The 23983-nt window shown below is 36.1% G+C and overlaps 1 protein-coding gene across 1 annotated transcript in view; it reads left to right on the top strand.

The window, feature by feature from the left end:
- Positions 1-23983, top strand: part of LOC128680455 (uncharacterized protein) — a 62729-nt gene that overhangs the window by 10030 nt on the left and 28716 nt on the right. The window contains exon 2 of the mRNA XM_064436804.1: positions 16387-16566. Coding sequence (XP_064292874.1) covers positions 16390-16566 — 177 coding nt within the window. The 5' untranslated portion in view covers positions 16387-16389. The remainder of the gene's footprint in view (positions 1-16386; positions 16567-23983) is intronic.

Below are 23983 nucleotides of genomic sequence, written 5' to 3'. Positions count from 1 at the left end.
TACCTGAGATTATTATAATATATTTATTTTAACTTACATCCTGAGCATGATTGCAAGCAGGCTGGACTGTGCATAGTCAGTCACTGCTGCTCAATCTCACTTGGGATTGAGCGATAGTGATTGATACTTGCCCTTATACTGTTTTATTTTCATTATTTGTTTCATTGCTAACACTAGGCTACGAACATTGTTACTGTAACGAAATGGATGAAAATCTGAAATAAATTATTTTAATATTATGATTACTTACCTGTTCCTTATCTTTGTACAACATTACTTCTAGTTATATTGAGTAAAAATTATCCTCTCAAACTATCGCTGATTACCTGGAAGAGATCCCTTCATGGGTTAAATCCGCCGTTGTATATTTACCTTCTTGTTATGTACTTTTACCATGTTCTTTGTACAATAAAGATATTACAAACAAACAAATAAATGTGACAAGTTCCTAGCCTATGGGGGGTAGTCTCTAGTATCTCCAGCCTTTTTATTGTTAACATAGAGTAGAAAAAATCCTCAAAAACCTGTGTATGCGACTCATTAGGCAGCCATTGATACAGTTCAACCTCTGTCCTTAGGTACGTGTCACTGATGAATGGTCAAAACCTTTTGTTGTCACAAAAAGGACAAATTTTGATACGTTTTACGTGTTTTGACGCTTTTATTGTTCAGTATCACTGAAATGGGATTACATTGATACTTGAACAGTTTCTACAGATTCCAGTCTCATTTACTGTCAGGTCCAGTGAAGCATCTCCACATGTAATATGACGATAAAGCATTTTCTTTTTTTTTTCCTATCTTTTTAAATTAGTAGTATCCTTGATCTTGGTATTGTAGCATGTAACTACTACTGTAAACCTATTGTCGTCTACTGTTAACGTTATATTTATGGTCTATAACATTGGTTACCATAGGACAGGCGTGTTGCCTAGTGTGGGACTAATTGTATAAGCAATGTAGCAAAGTTGTATTTATTTAATAAATTTCATTTCATTGTTTATTTGATTTTAGTACAAAATATAGGTACTTAAATGTTTTTAAAAATATTACTTATTTCCTTATGTAATTTAAAAACTTGATTATATTATCATTCAACAATTACATTTGTATATATCAACAACAATACTCTATATTAATTAATAACGACTTAATAAAATAAATAATTAATAGGCGACAGTCGCAGAGACAGTACAGCCGTAACAGTAATAGCTCAAAGAGCTCCCAGGTGGGAACGAACCTCAGCTATGGGCGTTACCCGAAAAATGGCTAGAGCCGTATATTTCTCAAGGTGCCTGAAGGCCTAATCCTACTAATATTGTAAATGCGAAAGTTTATGAGGATGTGTGTGCAACACCTAGTTAAAATCCGAAAGTTACCACTGTGCCAAAGCTGTGTCCCTTAATCGCCACGTACGACATCCACGTGATATGGAGTGATCCCATTCTAGAGTATTCATCATAACAAATTCTTGGGGTGTGTTTTGTTAATATTTACCAAAAATAACAGAACTGAAAATTAAATGAAACAAAAGATATTTGCAATTTAACTGGAGTTTTGTTTCCTACCGAAAGTAGCAGAATGCCCAGCTTGGTACAGCCAGAGTTGGTACAGCCAGCATGGCAACTTCGTTTCGGAACATCGTTTCTATTACCAATACTTAAAGGTCATTGTGTAAGTTATCTTGCTGTTTACAGTATATTTGCTAATAACATTCCTCGGAGGAAATGAAGTATGAATGAGAAGACGTGAGTTTAGGAACAATTCGCAATGTAATTTATATTTTTAGTTTGAATAATAATCCATATCTCAATAAGATACTAAGAGTATTGTTTAAACGATCTGCAGAGTAATCGTACTATGGCTAACAAAACAATATGTTTGGTTGCTAAAATATCTAATTGGTCAACTTATGGTCAGCGGGACAACAAACGTATTTTTTGCCGTCATTAGTGCGCGAGTCCTACTCTAAATTTTACTTATTTTTCTATCACACTAGTGGCCCGTCCCGGCTTCGCTCGGGTATAATCATAATAAATTATACACCTTAACCCTCTCAGGAACAACACTATCTATTGGTGAAAATGCTATGAAAATCCGTGCAGTAGTCTTTCGAGTCGCGATCAGATAGACAGACGCGGCAGAGGAGTTTGTTTTATAGTATGTATAAGGATAAAGGAATTTCTGTAAAGAGGACGTCGTATGAACAGAGCCTTAGCGTCTGCTTATAAGCATTGTAATAAATCGCAAGCTTAATATTTTGAGCGGATGATTCGAACCGGTGCTAATTTAAGACGTTCGTTTTGACAAGGGTGGAATTAAAGGCTTTCTCTGAAACCTGGCCTCAAACTAAGCCGGTTCAATGTGAAATGTTTCGAGAAATTCTGAGTTTTAAATCCAAATTCGTGCCGTGCGTGTCATTATGGAAAATACGGCAAATAAATAATGTTGATGATAATTTTGCCATTTTTCGAAATGACAATTATTAGTTCGTTCTGTACGAATAGTTTTGCCTTATAGACCCATACACAAGCCTACTCAACCTAATAGACCCATACATTGTAGTAAATATTATTTTACATTTATATATATGTTACCGGCCAAATCAGATTCCAGGATAAACTAGTTTTGCCTAGGCTAAACTGATTCATCCTACATGCGATAGAATAAACTGATATAACCTAGGCTAAATCAGTTCGTCCTAAGCCCGATAGGATAAACCGGTTTATATATATATAAAAATAAACACACTCAACTTAAACAGGAATAACCTAGTCTAAATTAATTTAGCCTAGTCCACCAAGCTTAATTAAATAGTATTTTATTAAAATCACCTACTTATTTTGTCTTTCTAGATATTCTATAATGTTTAGACTAGGCCATGCCAGTTTGTCCTGTATTTCTATTAGGATAACCTAGTTGGGCCCAGGCTATATCATACAATACGCACCCCTACAAACGGATATAAACTTGAGCATTAGTCTTCTAAATACATTTTCTTGTTGTCGATTTGGAAAAGCTCGTATCTCGTATGCAATTTTCGCCGGATTTTTCAGTACGATCCGAGTGTTGGCCGACTAAAGCGATGGATGAAATGAAACTGCATGTAACAGAGATGGATGTGTGTGGAGCATCAAGATTGGACAAGACCGACCGCTCGGCCAGAGCGCAAAGTTGGAATATGTATGAGGAAATATATAAATTAGTTATATAGTAGGTTATGTTAGTGTTACTTTAAAGTGTGGCTAAATAGTACGGTCACATTTTCAAACTAGCTGCACCTTGGACTTCGCTTCCATGGGAATTTCCAGATAAAATGTCTCGAGATAAAATGAGATGGATGTCGATCCTTACAAACTTTCGAATTTATAATATTAAATTATAGTAGGACATAACGTTAATTTTTACTATTTTCAGACTGTAAAGCTAATTCGCATTACATAACCATAGCTTAGAAGAAACACCGAAACTCGAAGAAGTGAAGAAGCGCGACTCGCGCTTGGCCGTTTTTTGTCCCAATCGTGATCTTATGCAAATAGCAAAGAAGTGCAAAACGGGGTCGTTCCATCTGGGATTCGAACCTGTGCTTATTTGCATTGAAATTACTTCGCAAACCGCTAACAACTAAACTTGGAGTGTCACGATATCTGAATACAAACATTTACAATGCCTTTTCATGTATGTATGTTACAAGCCGCTCGCCCCGACTTCGCTCGGGTAAAACCATAATGAAATTTAGCATATGTAACTCCTGAAGGTTTCGCCCGCCTCTGTGCCAAATTTCATTAAAATCTGCCCAGCAGTTTTTGAGTTTTATTCATTACAAACAAAAATATACAAATGAATAAAAATATAATATCGTTAGCCACAACAAACTACATCCTTAAAAATTTTCGCATTTATAATATTAGTGGGATTATACACACCTAAACATTCAGGAATAACTATCTATTAGTGAAAACCGAATGAAAATCCGTGCGGTAGTTTTTCAGTTTATCGCGATAGGCGCGGCAGATGGCAACGTTTTATAATATTAAAGGATAAATTCATCCTGGATTATGGTTTAACCCGAGCAAAACCGGGACTGGCCGCAGTAATATAGCTAGTAATATAGGTACAACATTATTTCTGAATGCCATTTAGACGAATACGCCACATCGTTTGTTATAAAGGCCCAAAATCGAAAAAAAAGAAGCATGCCCGCGGGAGCTCTCACATTGATTGGCATCGATTAAATTCTCCTATAGGACTCAGTTCGGACCATACCATCGATATATTCACTGGATACCGAATCGTACAATCTAAGAGATTTAGGTATTTTGTTTATTGCGAGTCAATTTAACTTAACTGTTGTGGTTTTTGAGAAATCCTACCAATATTATAAATGCTAAAGTTCGTGTGGATGTGTGATGTGTTTGTTACACTTTCATGTAAAATCTACTGGACCGATTGTTATGAAATTTTGTGCATGGGTTGAATATAACCGGGAATAACAAATAGTGTACTTTTTATCCCGAAATTCCCAAAGATACGAAGCCACGGGCCGCAGCCAGATGGGTTATAATTTTATATTCAGACAAGTCAGACTCAGAATTATTTTTGAAGGCTTGTATTGTTATGATTAATAGCGTTTCTTTTCAATACTGGAGTAAAAATGGCACACATTTTTTTGGTTTTAAATCTAAAGTTTTCTTTTGTTCCAAAGTTCGAGCTGAGTTTATTTTTGTAGAAAATCTATACATATAATAAAACTGTAAGTGGGCGGTATCTATAGATATACATATTAAAGAAAAAATAATTAGGGGAAGCCAAACAATGTTTTTCATGTCTGTCTGTTGGTTTGTTCGTGTATCACGCAAAAACTACTAGGTGGAAATTGATTCAGTAATAACATTTGTATAGCGGAAGGTCTAACTTAAAATCTGTTTCATATCGATACGTTGCTTAGAACCGTTAGATATCGATAATAATAAGTTATGAGCGGTCACACGACATAAACGCAAGCGAAGCTGCGAGGAAAACCTAGTACTCAATAAGATAAAAGTATCAAACTTTTTAGTGGCTTGAGCTGAGAATACTTAGAGATGTGTTTGTTTTAAAAAGTATATTATTTATGAGATAAGCTTATGCCAAAGTAGAAAAAAAACCTCAAAAATATTATGACTCATGACACGACTGTCAGTTATTTTCTAATCGATGACCTTCGCAGGTGGAAAGTCCCAGTAGTCGACCGTTGTCAATAACCGACCAATATAACTTTTGTAGACAGAAAAGATACGAAAATTGGTTATTATTATCTGAAATACAATAAGGACGACCGCTACACCCCGCTGAGGACAATTTATTCGGGATCGAAAACAACGTAATGTTTAATTCACTTTTTTACTACGCTTTCTGTTACATATTTTCGTCTGGTTTCAGGAAATTATCACACAGATTGCACCCTTATTTAACTATCCTAAAGGTCAAATTTTAAAAAATCCTGTAACACGGGTTTTATTATTTTTGTTGCATAGCATTTATGCCAAGTTTCAAGTAGATCAGTAAAGATTTTCGTTATTTTTCATACAAACTTTACCCCTTTAGGGGTCGAATTTTGAAAATTCCTTTCTTATCTGAGCACTACGTAATAACCTAAAGCTACTGCCCAAATTTCGCGTTTATAGCTTCTATGGTTTAGGCTGGGTTGATTAGTAAAAAACGCTTGTTCTTTTATATACCTATATAGATTCGTGCGAGCGAAGCCGCGCCCTAGCTAGTAATGTGTATTTTTGAAAAAAAAAAAAAACAAAGACAAAAAGTCCCTTATTCGGAATATTTTCTTTAAAATTACTAACTTAAGTCAATAGTTGTTCCATATTCAGATAACACATTAATATTATTAAAGTGTATCTTGCGTGTTCGCTATACGGCGAATTTAAAATGAATTTGATTAAGTTCATGTGCAGTTGACTAGTACACAGATGCAGTGGGCTGTTCACTCGAATGCTGGAACTCAATTTTAAGTAACAAAATTGCGTGTATATTTTCCTGAATATAAATTATTAATTTTTTTTCGCATTAGGGCTCTGTAGCTTTTTGGTACAATTTTTATTTTCGTTAGAATACAGTATATTTATGAGTGTGAGTATATGAATGATTGAATGAATTATTTATGCTTGCACGTATACAAAAATAATTTACCAGTTGGCTCCACACTAGGCTGCAAGCCTGTCCTGTGGCAGCCAAAGACAGGTTAACAGTGTTGATTCAAAAAGCCAATGACAATAAAGTTTATTACACATAATCTAATAAACTATACATATTTGTGTACAACAAAAATTAAATGAGAAGATAGGGATAGACAAAGTATAAAGTCACTTCAAAGTCCTCAACGACAACCCAGTTGGAACATATTTTGTACTCAATGAATATTGGTAACTTAGAATGGGTTGCAAGACTTTGCCGCCGCCGCCGATAGGTACTTTGCGCTGTTCTACACTGGTTAAAGTTGACGTCAAAGTTGACTGGTGAAACCCACGCTTTGAATACATAAATATTCTGGTTTAACACAGTTCCGACATCCCAGCTCGACAAGGAGACTCTTAGAGTTGCATCGGTTAACTTTGATATAAACTTTAACCTGAATAGAAAATCGCAATGTACCTACGCCATTTTGTCTACGTCAGTGGCGCGCAGGTTAAAATCAACGTGAAAATAGACTAGTGTAACTCAAAATCGAACAGAGACATAATTATAACATTTTCATCTCAAAATTTCTACATCATATAATAAACGTACAGTCAAGAGCACATAAACCTACACAAATTCATTGCAAACTCGCCACTATTACCGCGCCATAAAGGTTCATGCAGGGTGCCTTGTTATGCTGTTGAGTGTACAACTCATTCCTTTCAGTCGGAAAAATAAATGCAGTAATGAAAACTGCAAATATTACGCGCCATTTTTTGTTATCAAAAATATATTTCGTGAAGTTCAGTCTCGGAGGACCGACGGGAGTTGTGGTTTCGATTATACGATTCCAGACTCGATACATCGGATGCAAATCGTGAATCCCGCGGCTGTGCGCCATTTTGCCGTTGGGATCTATTCGTCCAAGTGGTGGTATTCAGTATAATTGTTTTAAGATTGCTAGTATTTTCTTGGAAAACATAAAATTACATAGTTCTTCGAGGTTGTCCATGACGTAATCCCTCCTCCTTATTTATTAATTTAAACTTTAAAAATTGTAAAGTATCTACATAAGGTGGACTCAATGTTAAAATCATCTAACAGTCAACCATTGGGTCATACAGAGAATGCTGTGGGTGCAAAAAAGGTCCAAAATAAATACATATAAACGAAAGTTTAATACATATTTAGATACATGATATATATCATATATCTTATATATAAATAAGTAGACGTAAACAAATAACTATATTATCTTTCTTCAACACAATTTCTTCTTGCAACTCATATTTAAAGCTTATATCCGATTGAGGTGAAATTGTATATGAACATTTAGTTCGGATATCTAACGCATATTATGATAAACATCATGGTGTACCCAAGAACGGTAACTTAACCGGACGTGGTAACTTCTCACCGGTATACTGCACGGACGATTTTTTTGTCACATGTTGAATGCAATAAAATCTATCTGATAACAACAAAAGCTGAGTCGAAAATGTAATTTTTGTAAAAACTTATTCCACGTAAATTGTAAACTTACATTAACATTTTTACTTATTTATTTTATTTGTATGTATTTATTTTTCTCTGTTCATGCCGTTTCTCGTATGTCCCACATATAATTATTCCGTAGGTATTCCCTTTCGCGGCATATATTGATAGAAATATGGACGCCTACGCTTGTCTCTAAAAGCTGACCGGCTCTCTTTCGTCTATACATTAGTGCACTGTCATATTTTGTGGTTTTGTTTTAATCGAAACAAATAGTTAAACAGTTCTCATCACCTTTGTTATTATTTTATCATATATATAATATATATAAATAAGAGTTATTTTAGGTACAAGACCGAGTGCCGCGCCTCGGGGTTACTAGCTTTCATTATTTGTTTTCCCCTTTGTTAATTTATTTCTGTTTATTATGTGGCATTCGCACGTTAATCCTTTTCGACTATTATCTCCTATTTATCCCAATATTATTTATAAGAACGAGAATATCACAAAATATCTGTCAGTCGGGTCATGATCTTTTTCTGATTGGTCCGGGTCTTGAATGTTTATCTATATATGTATATGTTATAAAATATAGTAGCGTTGAGTTAGTATCCCATAACACAAGTATAGAACTTGCTTTGGGGCTAGCTCAATCTGTGTGATTTGCCCTAATATATTTATTATTATTTATTTTATTACTATCTGTAAATCAGTGGTTTTATAGACATTTGTGGTTTACAACACAAGCGATCACTCTTTGGGTTTGCCTCTTCTGTTAGTACAGACATGCATTCCGTGTATGATTTATTTTATGGAAGAAGTGACACAGCTGGTATCATCCCTGAAGAAAACTACGCACAATGTGTGTAAGTATATTTTTCCAACTTTAAAACTAATACTTATCCCAGAATACTTCTAACTTTTGAACACTGCGCCTATGGTTCACTAGTTTCTCTAATCCAGGTTGTGGTTCAAATTGAGAGTATCTATAACAAACCAAACATTGTAATTGAATCGTTTTACCACAGTAACATTCCTTTTTCCAGGATGAAAATTTGTATATCCTTCTCCGCACCCTTATACTACATGTTAGCTTAAATTTTCAAGAAGATTCGTTGAGTGAGTATATAAAGCGTGAAGTGGTAACAAATAAACATAAACAAACTCACTATCGTCTTTTAGTATGTAGTGTGCTTAGACTACTCGAAATAAAATGCCAATGAGAAGAATGGAAGTAGAATAATTTATTTTACAATATTCACATATATTTATAGTACAACATTGATACTGCACACGTAATACGCATCACGGCACAACTCGCGCGGTGGTGGGGAGCGCGCTGAACGGAGCGCGCGTCGCGTCGCGTTGTTTCTACTCAAACTGTTTGTGGGCTCCACAAGTATTAGCTGGGATAGTGGAATTGCTACTACTCAACGTTACAAGGATGTGATGCACCGAGTATATAAACTAAACAGAAAAACAAACATTAGAAATTGTTTAGAAAACCGCTAACTTCCCTCCTTTTATTTTACCGAAATCGACATAATAGGAGGGAAGTTAGCGGAAGACAAACAGAAAGCAATAAATCTTTGGCAAATCAACCAAATGCTATGAGCGAACAACTGATCATCTAAATTAAACTTCAAGTTCTTTACTTTTATTTATTTTTTCTCTAAAATAATACCTCAAACTTATGTGCGGCAGTTTGTTTTCTTTCTATTCAACAATACACAAGATATATTAGGACAAATCACACAGATTGAGCTAGCCCCAAAGTAAGTTCTAGACTTGTGTTATGGGATACTAACTCAACGATACTATAATTTATAATATATACATATATAGATAAACATCCAAGACTCGGGCCAATCAGGAACAGATCATTTTCCATCATGACCCGATCGGGGTTCGAACCCGGGACCTCTCGGTTCAGAGGCAAGCACTTTACCACTGCGCCACCGAGGTCGTCAAAATTATAAAAAAAGTAATATAAAAACACTAAGTTTGTTTGTTTATTACCTCCACACGCTTTATATACTAAAGTAATGTTCTTGAAATTTTGCATGTATGTAGTTTCGAGATACGAAGAAAATTAAGGATTATCTTAAATCTCGGAAAAATAACTGTTCCGGTGGGAATTTTACGCGGAGAAAAGCTAGTATTTTCTCTCTCTCACCCACGCGTGTTCCCGGCTACATTCGGTGCTGTGACGCCCCGTATCCCAGGGTTCGTGTAAAAATTTTGTAAATTTGTAAATGCTTTTATAATTGGCTGTCTGCCTGACGTCGAATCTAAAACTTTCTTTTACCATTATAATTTCAAATTCTGTAATGGAAACCGAAGAACCGGCTAATTCTCAGTGGCCAGTGTTTTATTTTCATCACGTCCCGGCCTAAACGATAGAACTAACATTAATCAATACCCACAGATAGAAGGTCGACAAAAGCTGAGCGTCTCTTCAATACATTTTCGAGAAGAGGAATCACTTTGCCCGAAACAGTTTAAAAACGTCCCTACTTTTGAAAAAGTACCTTTAACACCTAGATTTAAGGCTCAATTTGGAGAAGTGAAAAGTTTGGCTCGCAGCCAAAAGCAGGCAACATTATAGCGGCTACAATTTAATGCGTTTCGGAACTTCGCGAAGCTTTTTGGGAGTTACAGGATGCCTTTAATGAAGTACCAAATCAATCGCTAAATACTCGTGTTTATCATGTATGATGCTTATTTATTCTCATGTGTGGAGTTGAGAGAGATGATTTTTTAAATATTTCATAGTACCTAATTTCTGTACTTTCTGAAGCGAAGGTAAAATTTTAAACTTTGCCACTTGGACCTTTTTCTCATGCTTATCAATATATTTTTTTAATTTTATATATATGTCGTCTCATTTATCCATTATTTTAACTAGCGATACGTCCCAGCTTCACTTGGATAAATACTTATTACATTCAACACATAAACCTTTTACAGGAATCGCACTAGAATTGCTGAAACCGCATGAAAATCAGTGCAGTAGTTTTTCAACTGGAACAGAGAGACGCGACAAAGGACTTTGTTTTATGTAGGGTCGCTAGTTCTTTTATAATAATATTTTTTTGAAAAACTCTGATCAATAAGAACCAGATTGTGAACAGCAGCCGAAAATTCGAGTGGAATTGGAAGTTTATAGTTTGTAACTTTAATAACAACTTTCGACAAACTGTACGGGTGCAACTGATGAAGCTGAAGGCTTCTTCTTCTCTACACCTTCTTCGCTCGGGTAAAAACATACTAAATTATACGTCTAAACCTTCACCAGGAATCTATTGATGGAAACCATATGAAAATCTGTGCGCTATGCGTCAGCACTCTCTTTTATCTTCACTTGTTCTCGACTAGGACGGCTGTGACACCGCAAAGCCCGCGGTCATCGTAAAATATAAACTTTAAAATTTGGAATATTCGGCTGTGATCTCACGTCAACCCTCCTTGAGAATGCTATTGTTGTCAATCACCTGCTAAAGCTAGGTGACCCTTAGTCGCCTCGTACGACATCAACAGGAGGATACTGAGTGATTCTGTGATTTGTTATAGCCTGATTAATTGTAAACGTTAAAATATACAGGCTGACTTTTATATATATATTGGCAATATTTTGTCTACATGCTCAGTCCATGTTTCGGAACAACTTTTAGTATGGGAGTAACTCCGAAAATCGAAAAACAAAATCTGTTCTATACAAATGATTGCAGATTTTTTTTCGCGATTTCAAGGTTGTTTCCATTCAGTACCATCGACTGAGCATGTACCTAGATAAAATAACGCCAATGTATAAGAAATCATACTGTATAGAAACCTTTTCATAGCCAAAAAATCTTTTTTTTTTTCTACTGTTTTAATAACATTCTCTGTGTTATTTAATAACACATGTGTAAAAGAAAAAAAGAACTGAGTAAGATTAGAACAATCTCCATAAAAAAGTAAAAGGGGATAAAACTCATTACATTTTCTCCGCATGAATTATAAATAAGAAAACTTCATGTGAAGGGAAGTAAATTAATCTAAAAAGTGAAATCTCATACCCCACAGTCGTATTCTTTTAGAGAACCATGTTTAGGGTTCCTTAGTGAAAGAAAAGGTTATATTTTACATTTAGTTTAAAGTACACGCTCATTACCCGTTTCTTGGGGAGCTGGGTGAAATGGTCCCAGTATGGGAGGACATGAGCTCGCACAGGCGTCTCCAGTTGTAATAATAATAATAATAAGCCAGCAGGGCAGCTTGTGGCGAGCTGTTGGGGAGTAGCGACCCCACGGACCTGAGTGCTCCCAGGGGAGGCCCCTGTTCCTCACCTCCGCCTTCCTTCCCCAAGGTCGGAGTGGAAACCGAGAGGTAACAGGACCCCTACCTCTGGCTTGCCTTCATCGGCCGGCCAGAGTGGAGTTGCGAGAGCTATATGCTCGAAGGGTGGAAGTGTAAAATGACATAACGCCGGGGGCGTCTGACTGGATCACCATGATTTCGCGCCCGGCAGACTCACCTCTCTACACCATTAGCCGCCCACACCAATGTTGCCTCTTTGTCGCCAATCGCGGCGACTGATTTGAGGGGCCCATCCAGTGAGCGGCGAGTCACCACCTGCCACTGAATAGTCAGTTATCATGATTATGACAGGTGACCGAACTCTTTGCAATAGCCCATTCTCAGTCCATCCAAATTTCATTCTATAGACCATTACTTCTATCCATTATTCTGCAACAGTTCACACTCCCGCCGAGACCTGCTCATGGGCATATCATTTTATTGGTATATATCCGCGAGCGGGTTTTGGCGGGAGACCTACACAACATGAAAACTCTCCAAAGGGCCACTACGTGTTGGATCCATATCCCCACGCAAGTCTCTCAAAGGACCGGACTTTGTGCCGTGAATTTATAAAAGGAGATACATAATAATAATAAAAGAAACTGGTTCTTTCTCTTTCCTTTCTCGGACCTGTTGGAAGAGATTTATTACAGAAAGTACTTTGGCTTCTTTTAATTTCTTGCTTTTTCTAATTTCCTATATCTTTTCAATTTATTATTATCATTTTTTATTGTATTTTTTCGATATTTGATTTATTTAATGCTACTAAGTTTACTGCACCCTCTTAGTTCACTTGTTTCCCTTTCCACCCAAAGGTTGGCTGGAAGAAATTGCATTAGCGATAAGTCCGCCTTTACGCTCATTAAGTACGTTTTGTGAATGGTGCAATAAAGAGTTCATCTATTTATAAGTTTATAGGGTTACTGGCATAAAACTCAAAACCTCCTAAAAACTACTTGGGTACATCAAAACATGAAACTTTTATTCTACGAATTTTCGTGATTCGTAAATTTTTTTCACATAAAAATATACAATCTAATTGGGGATTCTACACATCTTAACTATTTGTAACACGAGACAGCACAGTGGCTTTATGTAACGGAATCGAACATGGAGTTAACATTTTATAGAAATGGCGTTAAAACTAAAAAAAGGAAAACTCTTGTAATTATTACGTTTAGACAAAATATGTTAGTCTCTATGTACTTTATGCGCTTTGGAAGTTTATGTGTTAGATACCAGTGACCCTGTATATTTGTAAGACAAATGCACTCGGTACATTTAGAAGCGTGCGGAGCTTCAGGTAACAGCTAGTTATATTTCATAGATCAACCAAAGAAAGTATGGAAGTAAAAGAATCATCTAAAAAACTAGTGAAAAATATTTTAAATCCGATAAGAATTTATCGTATCGTCAGTTTATCTAAATGGCAGTTAATTTACGAGAGCGTACAATCGCCCGCATTCACTTTGTGAACAATTGGGGGTATTCCTCTCTGTGCGCCAATTCGAATAGCTCCGACTTCGATAGCACCAATCTATATACTATATTCATAACAAAAAGAAAAAGAAAAACTACTCATGTCACTTCAACATAAACTGGACTGATTTTGATGAAATTTGGTATGCACGTAGTTAAAGATAGAAGTTCAAATATACGCATTTTTTTTTAATTCAACCCCTAAATGACTAGGTGGAGTGGTGGCTGAAAGTTGGTATAAAAATCAAGTCTGTTCTGCTTTCGCAGATAAATTCACGTGGACGAAGCCGTGAGCAAGAGCTAGTACTATATAAATTCAAAACTGAAGTGAAAAAGTGATATAGTTTCAGAATAAATGCTTTTGCAAACTGGATAATTTTTTAAACGACAAGCTCTAATGTGATTTGTAACCTAACCTAACCTTAATTTTTGACCTGTTCAATTGTATTTTTTCTTTTATATTTGTACGCCGCTGTGGCAGAATACAGAGCACTTTTAAATGTTCCTTTTTTATCATGAATACCTGCAATTACAAATAAATATTTTCGATTTGATTTTGACTGTTTAAACCAAATTATCGAATAATTTAATTACGCACCAAAATGTTTATTTACGTATCTCTCCATTAAATTAGCGACAGACCTGAAGCATCAAGTCCCGAATAAGCACACAATCAGTCTCGCGAACCTTTCCAAAATGAGCTAATGGTGTCCATTATTTATACACAGCCGGGACCGATCCCTAATTTGCACGTGCCGTGTGGACACCCCTCCGAAAATTGTGGAAAACACAGCATTACTGAAATGCATAGGTATATATAAATCTTTACATATCATAAAGTTTTATGATATTAAAGAAACATATTTATTGAGCGACTATAAGCCAAAACAGTTTTTTGATGTGGTTCACAATTGTACAGCAAATGGTATCAAGCAAACCTAGAATCTGGTATAGGTTACATCACGATACGTTGCTTAGAACCCAAGATCTTGATAATAATAATTTATGAGCGTACTTACGAAATTAACACGGGCGATTCCACGGGCAAAATCTAGTTTTAAAATAAGTCGAATTATTCCACTTAAATCACCTGGCTAATTCACCCAGGTGATTTAAGTCCACTGAGGCGGTGTCAACTAGTTTCAATATGTTGAAACTGCTGCAAATTGCTGTTTGTTCATGTGCAATAAAACATTATTTACATAGGTAACACATTAAAACAAAAGACAGGTTATATTCTTCAACCCGTGTACCAAACAATCGGTTCAGTAAATTTTGCGTGAAAGGGTAATAAACATACATATCCTCATTAACTTTCGCATCTATAATGTTCGCTTTTTTAATATGTTTTTAATGTGATATGTGATAACTTTAGTTATCAATTTACGCCACTCTAGCAGAAATCTTCAACCGATTGAGCTGAAATTTTGTACACACGCTAAACCAGCGCGCTAGTTTGAATGATAATGTGTTAATAAGTTAAGCTTCACCTGATAGTGCGCACCAGAATGGCTCCAGAGGTGGTAAACCCTCAACTGACGACAATAAAAACGAGAGAATTATCTAGAACTGTCGGCGAATCGTTCGTAGATGAAGCAATTGTCGGAGAAGCGTTTCTGACTCATAAAAACTTGTGTCTAAAAATGATTTTTTTCAGAAAAACTAATTGTAGAAAAAAATCAACCTATATATCTGGAGCTTAACTTTTCTAGTGACAGAAATACTGGAAGTTACTACTTATAAATGAATAACCTACATACAATAGTTCGAGATTCTATCGCGCGATAGTTATTGTACACAACTTTTAGTTGCATTAGTGAGTTTTCTATTGTTTCGAAGCGGCGGTCCGGTGGTTAGAACGCTTGCCTGTGATTTAAACTGCAAATAGTGTTAGTGTTTTGTACTACTAACTACGCAGGTAAACAGGACACGCCTCGCATAGATGGGTTTTCTCAGTTTATAACATGAGACTCGGTAGGGTAAATAATATATCTCAGTGGTGGTAGTAGTTATATATTTATGATATAAGAATAAGACCCATAAGGTCTCAAATAATATTGATATTCGTTTTTAAAATATTTATATGATAATTTAAATACGTTGTTTGTTGTGACTCTGAAATTTGAGCAGGACTGCATCAAAAAATAGAAATTGGACAAGGTAAAAAGATATTGAATTATGAGTTGTAATTATGTTGTGTTTCAGCACAAACGAAATAGGTTTTATGACAAGTTACGTTACAAGTTTCTACCATAAAAGTCAGCAAACCCAACTGTGTTGTCGTAAACCCGTATCTGCCCACTTTCAAGTGGGGAGATACGGGTGTACGTTTAACTATAAGTTGGTGAAAGTTTGTATGAAAATCATGTCTGTTCCGCTTTCGCAGAGAAATTCACGCGGGCGAAGCCGCCGGCAAAATCTAGTTTAATACATTCGTTTGTGAAATGTTCCTTTAAATCAGGCACCATTCAAGCGTGGGTTGTATCCTTTCAAAACCATTCTTTTGATCTCAAAATATTACAAAAACGTTTCAATAATTTTCCAATTCTTATTTGCTTCGCATACTTCGGGAGTTTCGTACTGTTTGAAAATTCGATTTCAAATAACGCAGCGTGCTTTTCATCGGCAGCTCTTTCTCTTCTCGCATCTCTTAGTTGCATCTTCGGCTATGAGACCCACAGCTCAGGGTTCACGCAAAAACAAATTAACTTGTGGCTCTATTTTCATGACCTTACCTTACGTCAATCTTCTTTGAGACATCGTTGCCTATCTCACAAATATTAGTCTGGTAGTTTTTGAGTTTATCGCGTTCATACAGACTTACAGAATTCCCATGGCAGCGAAGCCCTGGAACGCAGCTAGCTATTAATAACTTTATTTCTATCCTTCTCTTTCCAGATAATGTCAAGCCCCAAGCTCTTGTCCGTGTGTCTGTTCCTGTCGGTGGTAGCAATGAGCTCCAGTATAAGATGTTGGCAATGTGGCCAGTACAGTGACGGTGTCGGCTCCATCACGCCCTGCAATAACCGCACCGCGGCCAAACTAGAGGAGTGCCCTAAAAACGCTAAATATTGCATTGTGAGTACAACCAATAACATCCTGTAAAATGTTAGTGAGAATACTATTATTAACAGAACCAACATGACGACCTCGGTTGTAAAGTGCTTGCCTGTGAACCGAGAGGTCCCGGGTTCGACCCCCGGCCGGGTCATGGTAGAAAATGATCTTTTTCTGATTGGCCCGGGTCTTGGATGATTATCTATATACGTATTCGTTATAAAATATAGTTTCGTTGAGTTAGAATCCCATAACACAAGTCTCGAACTTACTGTGAGGCTAGCTCAATCTGTGTGATTTGTCCTAATACCTATATTTATTTATTTAGTTTATACATCAGTTCTTTTATAAATCGATCACAGATTATTTTGAAGATGTCAATGGCGTGGTGATTAGCGCGCTCGGCCTGCAATAGTGGCGGTTAATTCACTCTCACAATGCACCGTCCATTGTGAGAGGATTGACCTTGGATGGGTGACCAAAAGTGTATTATTTGCTCGGGCCCGCTAGGTTAACCGTATTCTTTATAATTACATATAACTTTACGCTAGTACGTTTTGTTACCATCGCATTTAAAAATATTGACATTGCCAGAACGAGTCCCTAATATGTTGAATATCCTTGTCAAGTATTCCCATCCGAAACTGTTATCAGAATTGCCAGTCACGCTGGCAATTACCCTCCGTTTGGAAACAAAGACGATTCGAATTGAATTGATTCTAGATAAGTTCAGTGTCCCATATCTTAATGTCTTTAATGTTATTCATGAACTTTCGTGTCTTAAAATTAAAAGTTTGTTTTAAAATATCCCTGTTTTTAAACATACAGAAGATTATTAAATATGCGCGCGAAATGCCGCGGTGCGGTCGCTGATGGAGCCGACACCGTCGCAGTATTAGCTGCTCTGCCAGCATCTATCATTGCTACTGTGAATCAAGAATCAAGGATCATTTATTCGCACAAAATATGGCACAGAAAGATGTTAAAATTAAATAGTATCAAATTCAAATTCAAATCATTTATTCAGAAATTAGACCTTCACAGGCACTTTTTCTCGTCAATCTTTATATTTATAGTTATTTCTCACAAGCTACAAACTACTGGCATTTCGGAACGACCACTGCTGAGAAGAAATGCCGAAAGAAACTCATTTGAACAGTGTTGGTCCCTATCATGCCAGATCGGCTTACCATTATTGTTTCTTACAATGTTTTTTTTTTCTTCTAATAATATATAAATCACATATTTTGCCAAACAATGGCATGCAAATGTAGGTACATTTCCATCATGGCCCATACTCCTTATTCATCCTAACCCCAGTAGTGTATACGTATTACGCCTAATGTAACTGGCGGTTGTTGATGTGCTATTTCAGATTATATTTTACCTGTGTACCTACAAAAATATTATCTAAATCTGTCTAGTATATATAATTCACGTAATTGAATAACAAAACATCTTCACATCCAACGTTGAGTAGGATTTGGATATTAAAAATTAAAATTTGCACTCGAGCTAAAACTGAATATTATAATCTGTCCAGAGCACGGCTCTGAAGACGGATTGTTTGAATCAAAAGACGTCAGCGTTAATTTTCAGAAGCACCGTAGAGCTAAACCCATACCAGACACGACATAATTAAATTCAAAAATAATTAAAACTTACAAATTTGACTTGTGTGTGAAATAGAGAAGGCAATGGCAAACCACTTCATTACTAATGCCATAAAGAAAGTTGTTGTGTGTGTATAGTTCCACGTAATGACCACGCCCCTCAGCCATGAGGAATACGACTATAAAGAAGAACAAATTTGACATACCTGTGGTTTTATCATTATTTTCATTGAAGTCGGTGTGGAGTAAAGTAGAACATCATCACTGCTACTTGAAGTTCGACATTGGACATAGAAGTATCTCAAAATACGAATTCAACGCTTGATCTCATGCGCGCATGCTATCATTTTTCACTGTAACAAAACTATACCTCCTATGATTTATCCTAATATATTTATTTATACAAAACTGTAACATCACAGCCAAAATAAAAGTGGAAAATGGAAAGGTAATCCACTGAAAGCTGAGTCACAGAAAACACGTTTTATGACCAATTGACTTTTGAATTAACTTGACGAATCTCTTTAGATTCGTCAAGTTAATTCAAAAGTCAATGAATCTCTTTAGATTCATTAAAGTCTGTTATATTATGTCTATTTTTGCGAGGTCTATGTGCATTTAAACCGTTGAGTTAATTATAAACGTAGTTAATTTCTTTCATCTGGGTCGTCAAGCGTCGAAGCCCAAGCTACCTAACCAGGTTTAATAGCAATTAAACTTGGACTCTGGTCGTTTTCTTGCAGATTATTTATTTATAATTTCCACTAATGAACATTACATAGGCATTTTTTTCCCTTTTTTGAATTAGCAACGCTCTATTAAAATAAATTAATCCTACTAATATTGATAATGTTTGGTAACCCTTATTGTCCCACTGCTGGGCAAAGTTCTCCCGCATCCATTTCTCTCTATCTTGCGCCACGTCCGACCAATTCTTTCGTCGCTCCATCTTGTTCGTGGTCTTCTTGCTATTATAAATGCGAAAATTTGTGAGGATGTATAACGTTACTCTTTTGCAGCATTAGAAAAGCACGTAAAAAAAATATACATATACACACGGTGGTGGTGTAATGGTTAAGACGTCCGCCTGTGGATCAAAAGGTCCCAGGTTCTAATCCTACTCATGCCATATGAGTTTGTATACAAACTTGACTCATATATAGTAGTTTTCATCGACCACCACTTGCTTCCAGTGAAGGAAAACATCCTGAGGAAACCTGCACACTGGTTGATTATTAACTTGTGTGTGAAATGGCGAAGGCATTGGCAAACCACTCCATTAATAATGCCAAGAAAGTTGTTGTGTGTGTTTCATTCCACGTAATGACCACGACCCTCAGCCATGAGGAATACGACTATGAAGAAGAATGCACGCGTAGAAAGTAGTGGTTATTTTGTTTAATTTTTTTTAAGAAAATAAAAATTTGTGCAGCACAAAATTTGTGTTAATTTTTTTCTTAGTTTTTCTTGTAAGATATAATATAACATTGTGGACCCACCGTATCGCTGGTGATACAAATATTTTTCTTTAATTTATGTGATACACCTACCAGAGATGTTTGTTAATAGCACTTATATTAACCTTATTATCTAGGCAAAAGCCTTTGCTGGTACCAAAGCTACAGACCGTAACGAAGCGAATTAGCCTCATTCGTCAATCGTCTAAAATAAAACTTTTCTGACCAGGAAAATGGCCGGGAAGTTAGCAAGTTAAATTGGGCAGGCGGGTCGGCCCTAAACTGCGCCTTTTCTAACAATATCACTTCGAGACGATAGTTACGCCCACAGATATAGGCACAACGTAATGCAATATCGGTAGTTACGTCGATAATTCTGTGGGGAAAACTGACGAGATAGGAAAAATCTATTCCCAATTGTTGATAAAGAGTGTGACGTATATTTTGAAGGCTGTCACGAATAGTTCATAGTTTAGTTTATTTACAAAATAACATTGTACAAGCACATGTATATTTCTTGTTTGTATTGATATGTACTTGTTTTGTGTGTAAATGTATTACGAACAAATAAAACAATACAAATTGTATTTGAAATTATACATTAATAAAACTTGACCCTATTCGATAAATACTTGTAATTAAGATAAGTAATAAGTAACGTGAATAGTAACTTTTCACATTTCTTGTATTCTTCGAAACACACGTGAAAAAAAATACTTTTACGTGCGATTAGAATTTGATCGAATTTGTGCGCTAAACGGCATACCTCAAGACTTTTTACTTGACCATTAAGTTTATATATTTATATTAATTTGTTACACGAAATGGTAACGGTGAACCTAAATACTGTTTCTACCAGTCAGCTAGTTTATACTATAATAGATCCGATTTCTATTCCCTCGAGCATTCGCAATTCACCAAATTTTACTATATATCCCACTAGAATACTGGCAAGTTTACTAGTTAGAACCTACATAAGTCTATCAATAGCTTAAAGTTAAAATAAATAATATTATTGTAACTCGATAAGCGAATATTCCTTCAACATGTCAGCCTAACAAACATGGCGTCTTATCAGCGGAACAGATGTTATGATAACTCTACTGATGGATCCCTTTGCTATCTGTGGTCCTGGCCGCCATTTTGGTTTGGATGGGCCGCCATTTTGAGGAAAGTAATTTTCTCAGACAACTGATGACGATGGACGTAATGTATTACTGTTGTCTGCCACAATTGAATCGTTTCATTTAGGTTTTATTTCTGTTTTTACGAGAAAACGTAATTGCATTTATGTAAATATATACTATGGGTATAATTATGTTAAGCTATATTCTACTATTAAGTACCTACCTATTTAAATGCGAAATTTTGGGTGTTAATTTAAGAGGATTTGGCTAGATGGATTTTAAATTGAATTTTATGCATATTCTTACAATTCGCATAAAAAAGTCTCGCCTGCCAATATGAACGCGATAAACTGAAAAACTACTCGACGAATTTTGAACAGTTTTCGTGAATGGTGTGATAACTGAGGAAGGTTTAAATGTATAATTTACTAGCATTTGCCCGCAGCTATGCCCGCGTTAATTTTCCGGGATGAAAGGTATATTATCCTTCTCCATACTTCAAAGTACATGTATGCAAAATTTCAAGAAGATTGGCTGAGTAGATAGAGCGTAAAGAGGTAACAAACAAACACACTTACTTAGGATTATTGTTTTATTCGAGCAAAGCTGGGTTGGTATACCTATAGCACTAGATAGCACATAGGATTTCAATATTTCAAGACAGGAGGAGAGGATTCCCGGGCGCATTTCAGTTAATTTAGAAATAAATAAAAACCCGATGAAGCATAAGACAATCTTTGAAACGAATCCTTTTTTAAAATTTCTGTGGCTTCCCCATTGTCTCCACTCAAAAATCGAACAATACCAAAACAACTTTAGGACGAAAATGTCATATCTTATTTTCTGACCAAAACAATGATATAGGGGGCGACAGGGGCGAGAGTGACCAATGAGATCGATTTCTGAAACGATACGATCAACTTCATAGATTCGTCTTTTTCTCAAAAAAATTCTATGTGCAAGTGCAAGTTGCGGACGATTTGATTCTCGTAGCATGTTATAGACAGCTCGTAGCTAGTTCGTAGCTAGTTCGTAGCTAGTTCGTAGCTAGTTCGTAGCTAGTTCGTAGCTAGTTCGTAGCTAGTTCGTAGCTAATTCGTAGCTAATTCGTAGCTAGTTCGTAGCTAGTTCGTAGCTAGTTCGTAGCTAGTTCGTAGCTAGTTCGTAGCTAGTTCGTAGCTAGTTCGTAGCTAGTTCGTAGCTAGTTCGTAGCTAGTTCGTAGCTAGTTCGTAGCTAGTTCGTAGCTAGTTCGTAGCTAGTTCGTAGCTAGTTCGTAGTTAGTCGTAGCAAGTCGTAGCCCTCGCGTAGCAGATCATATTTGATTTCATAAGTTTTTAACCCCCGACGCAAAAAGAAGGGTGTTATAAGTTTGACCGCTAAGTGTGTCTGTCTGTATACGTAGCGCCGTAGCTCATCAACGGATGAACCGATTCGGATGCGGTTTTATATTTGATAGCTAATTTGTATGCGGTGGTCCTTAGATATGTTTGATCAAAATCGTTTCAGCCGTTCAAAATTTGTAGCTAAATTAATATTGAAGGTTGGTTTTTTTTTAAATTATTTGTCTAACAAATAAATTTGTGTGTGAAATAAGTGAAAGTAAAGGACATCATATAGAACAGCGGGCAACACGCGCGCCTATTTTAAATTTAATATTTTAATTTATTTTGCTTTACCAGATCAATAAAAAAAAATTCTTTTCTATATGTTTCTTTGGTGCAATAAAGAGTATCTTTTTTTATTGACGACCTCGGTGGCGAAGTGGTAAAGTGCTTGACTCTGAACCGAGAGGTCCCGGGTTCGATCCCCGGTCGGGTCATGATGTTTATCTATATATGAATATGTTATTAAATATAGTATCGTTGAGTTAGTATCCCATAAGACAAGTATTAGAAATTACTTTGGGGCTAGCTCAATCTGTGTGATTTGTTCTAATATATTTATATTTAGTTGCGTGTAAGTGCTGGTATTTCGGGGTTTAGCTGTAAATAATTAAGATGTGTATAAGATACATGTGTCAGGAGGTTGCCATAATAATGGTGATACATTATTAGAAATAGAAGATAATCATTGGAAAACTACAGATAAATATAAACCCAAATTAAATATTAAAACTACAAATAAAAAAAATTGTCAAAAAAATCTGTGACTATTAGGTTGGTACCTTAATGTCCGTAAAGGTCAAAAGCCGCGGGCAACTGCCCGCGGCTTCGCCCGAGGTAATAAGTAATCTTTGTTACTCTCCAGCTTTCTATCACCTCACAAAAAACCTCCTCCAAAACATTCTTTGGACGTGAAGAAAGGACAAACAAATATACTATATAATATTATATGAATACTAGACTTGTCAGTATCAATCGAAGAAATCTCTAATGGACCCCTAAGATGTCTGATATCTAAGAGACACATATTTATTGTCTTAGCTCCCGGCCTGACTGATAGAGGGTTTTAAGATTCTCGATAAACAAACACTTGGCAGAGTAGTATTAGTAGTTAAAGGGTTCCGTATACAAAATCAATTAATTATTGGATTCATAAGGCTAAAACTTTAAACGTAAAGCTTAGTTCTTCTTCCAGTGTGCTAACACCGGTGTCAGATTTTATTCATATCGCCTAAATGCGACTAATAACATGACTTTTACGACTATCTAGTTCCAAATAGTCACTTAAACTACCAACCAGTGTGCAGGTTTCTTCACGATGTTTTCTGAATGAGTCAGATTGATATACAAATTCATTGGCACGAGTAATTCGAACCTGGGACCTTTCAATTAACAGGCCGCCAGGTCTTAACCATTACACCATCACCGTACCGCTTCGAAGCTTATATTTATATGATCTTAAAAAGAGGGAGGGCCTTTATGGCAAGATAAAGGACTGTGTAACAAATCCATTTAAATAGATGCTTGAGTATTTTCAAAAAACATAATTTCTTGCTTGTAACAGTGGGGTATGTTGATTAGTTAAGAGCACATGCTACTCTCTAATGAACATACTGTACGTCGGCGTGAGACGTAAAGAGATGAATTAATTCAGCCGAACTGGCATGGTCTAGATAGCTCAGTGGTCAAGAGCACTGTCCCGGATAGACAGGGGCGCGGGTTCAATTCCCGCTCGATTCCAGAATTTTTTCATCTCATTATTATTTTCAAAAATGAATTAAAAATCATGTGTGCAAGCACGTATAACAAATCCATTTAAAAAGATCCATCCATATACTTCGCCATCCATTATTATTAC

This window comes from Plodia interpunctella, chromosome 24 (assembly GCF_027563975.2).
Source record: "Plodia interpunctella isolate USDA-ARS_2022_Savannah chromosome 24, ilPloInte3.2, whole genome shotgun sequence".
Classification (NCBI taxonomy): domain Eukaryota; kingdom Metazoa; phylum Arthropoda; class Insecta; order Lepidoptera; family Pyralidae; genus Plodia; species Plodia interpunctella.
This window is presented reverse-complemented; position numbering and strand designations above follow the sequence as displayed.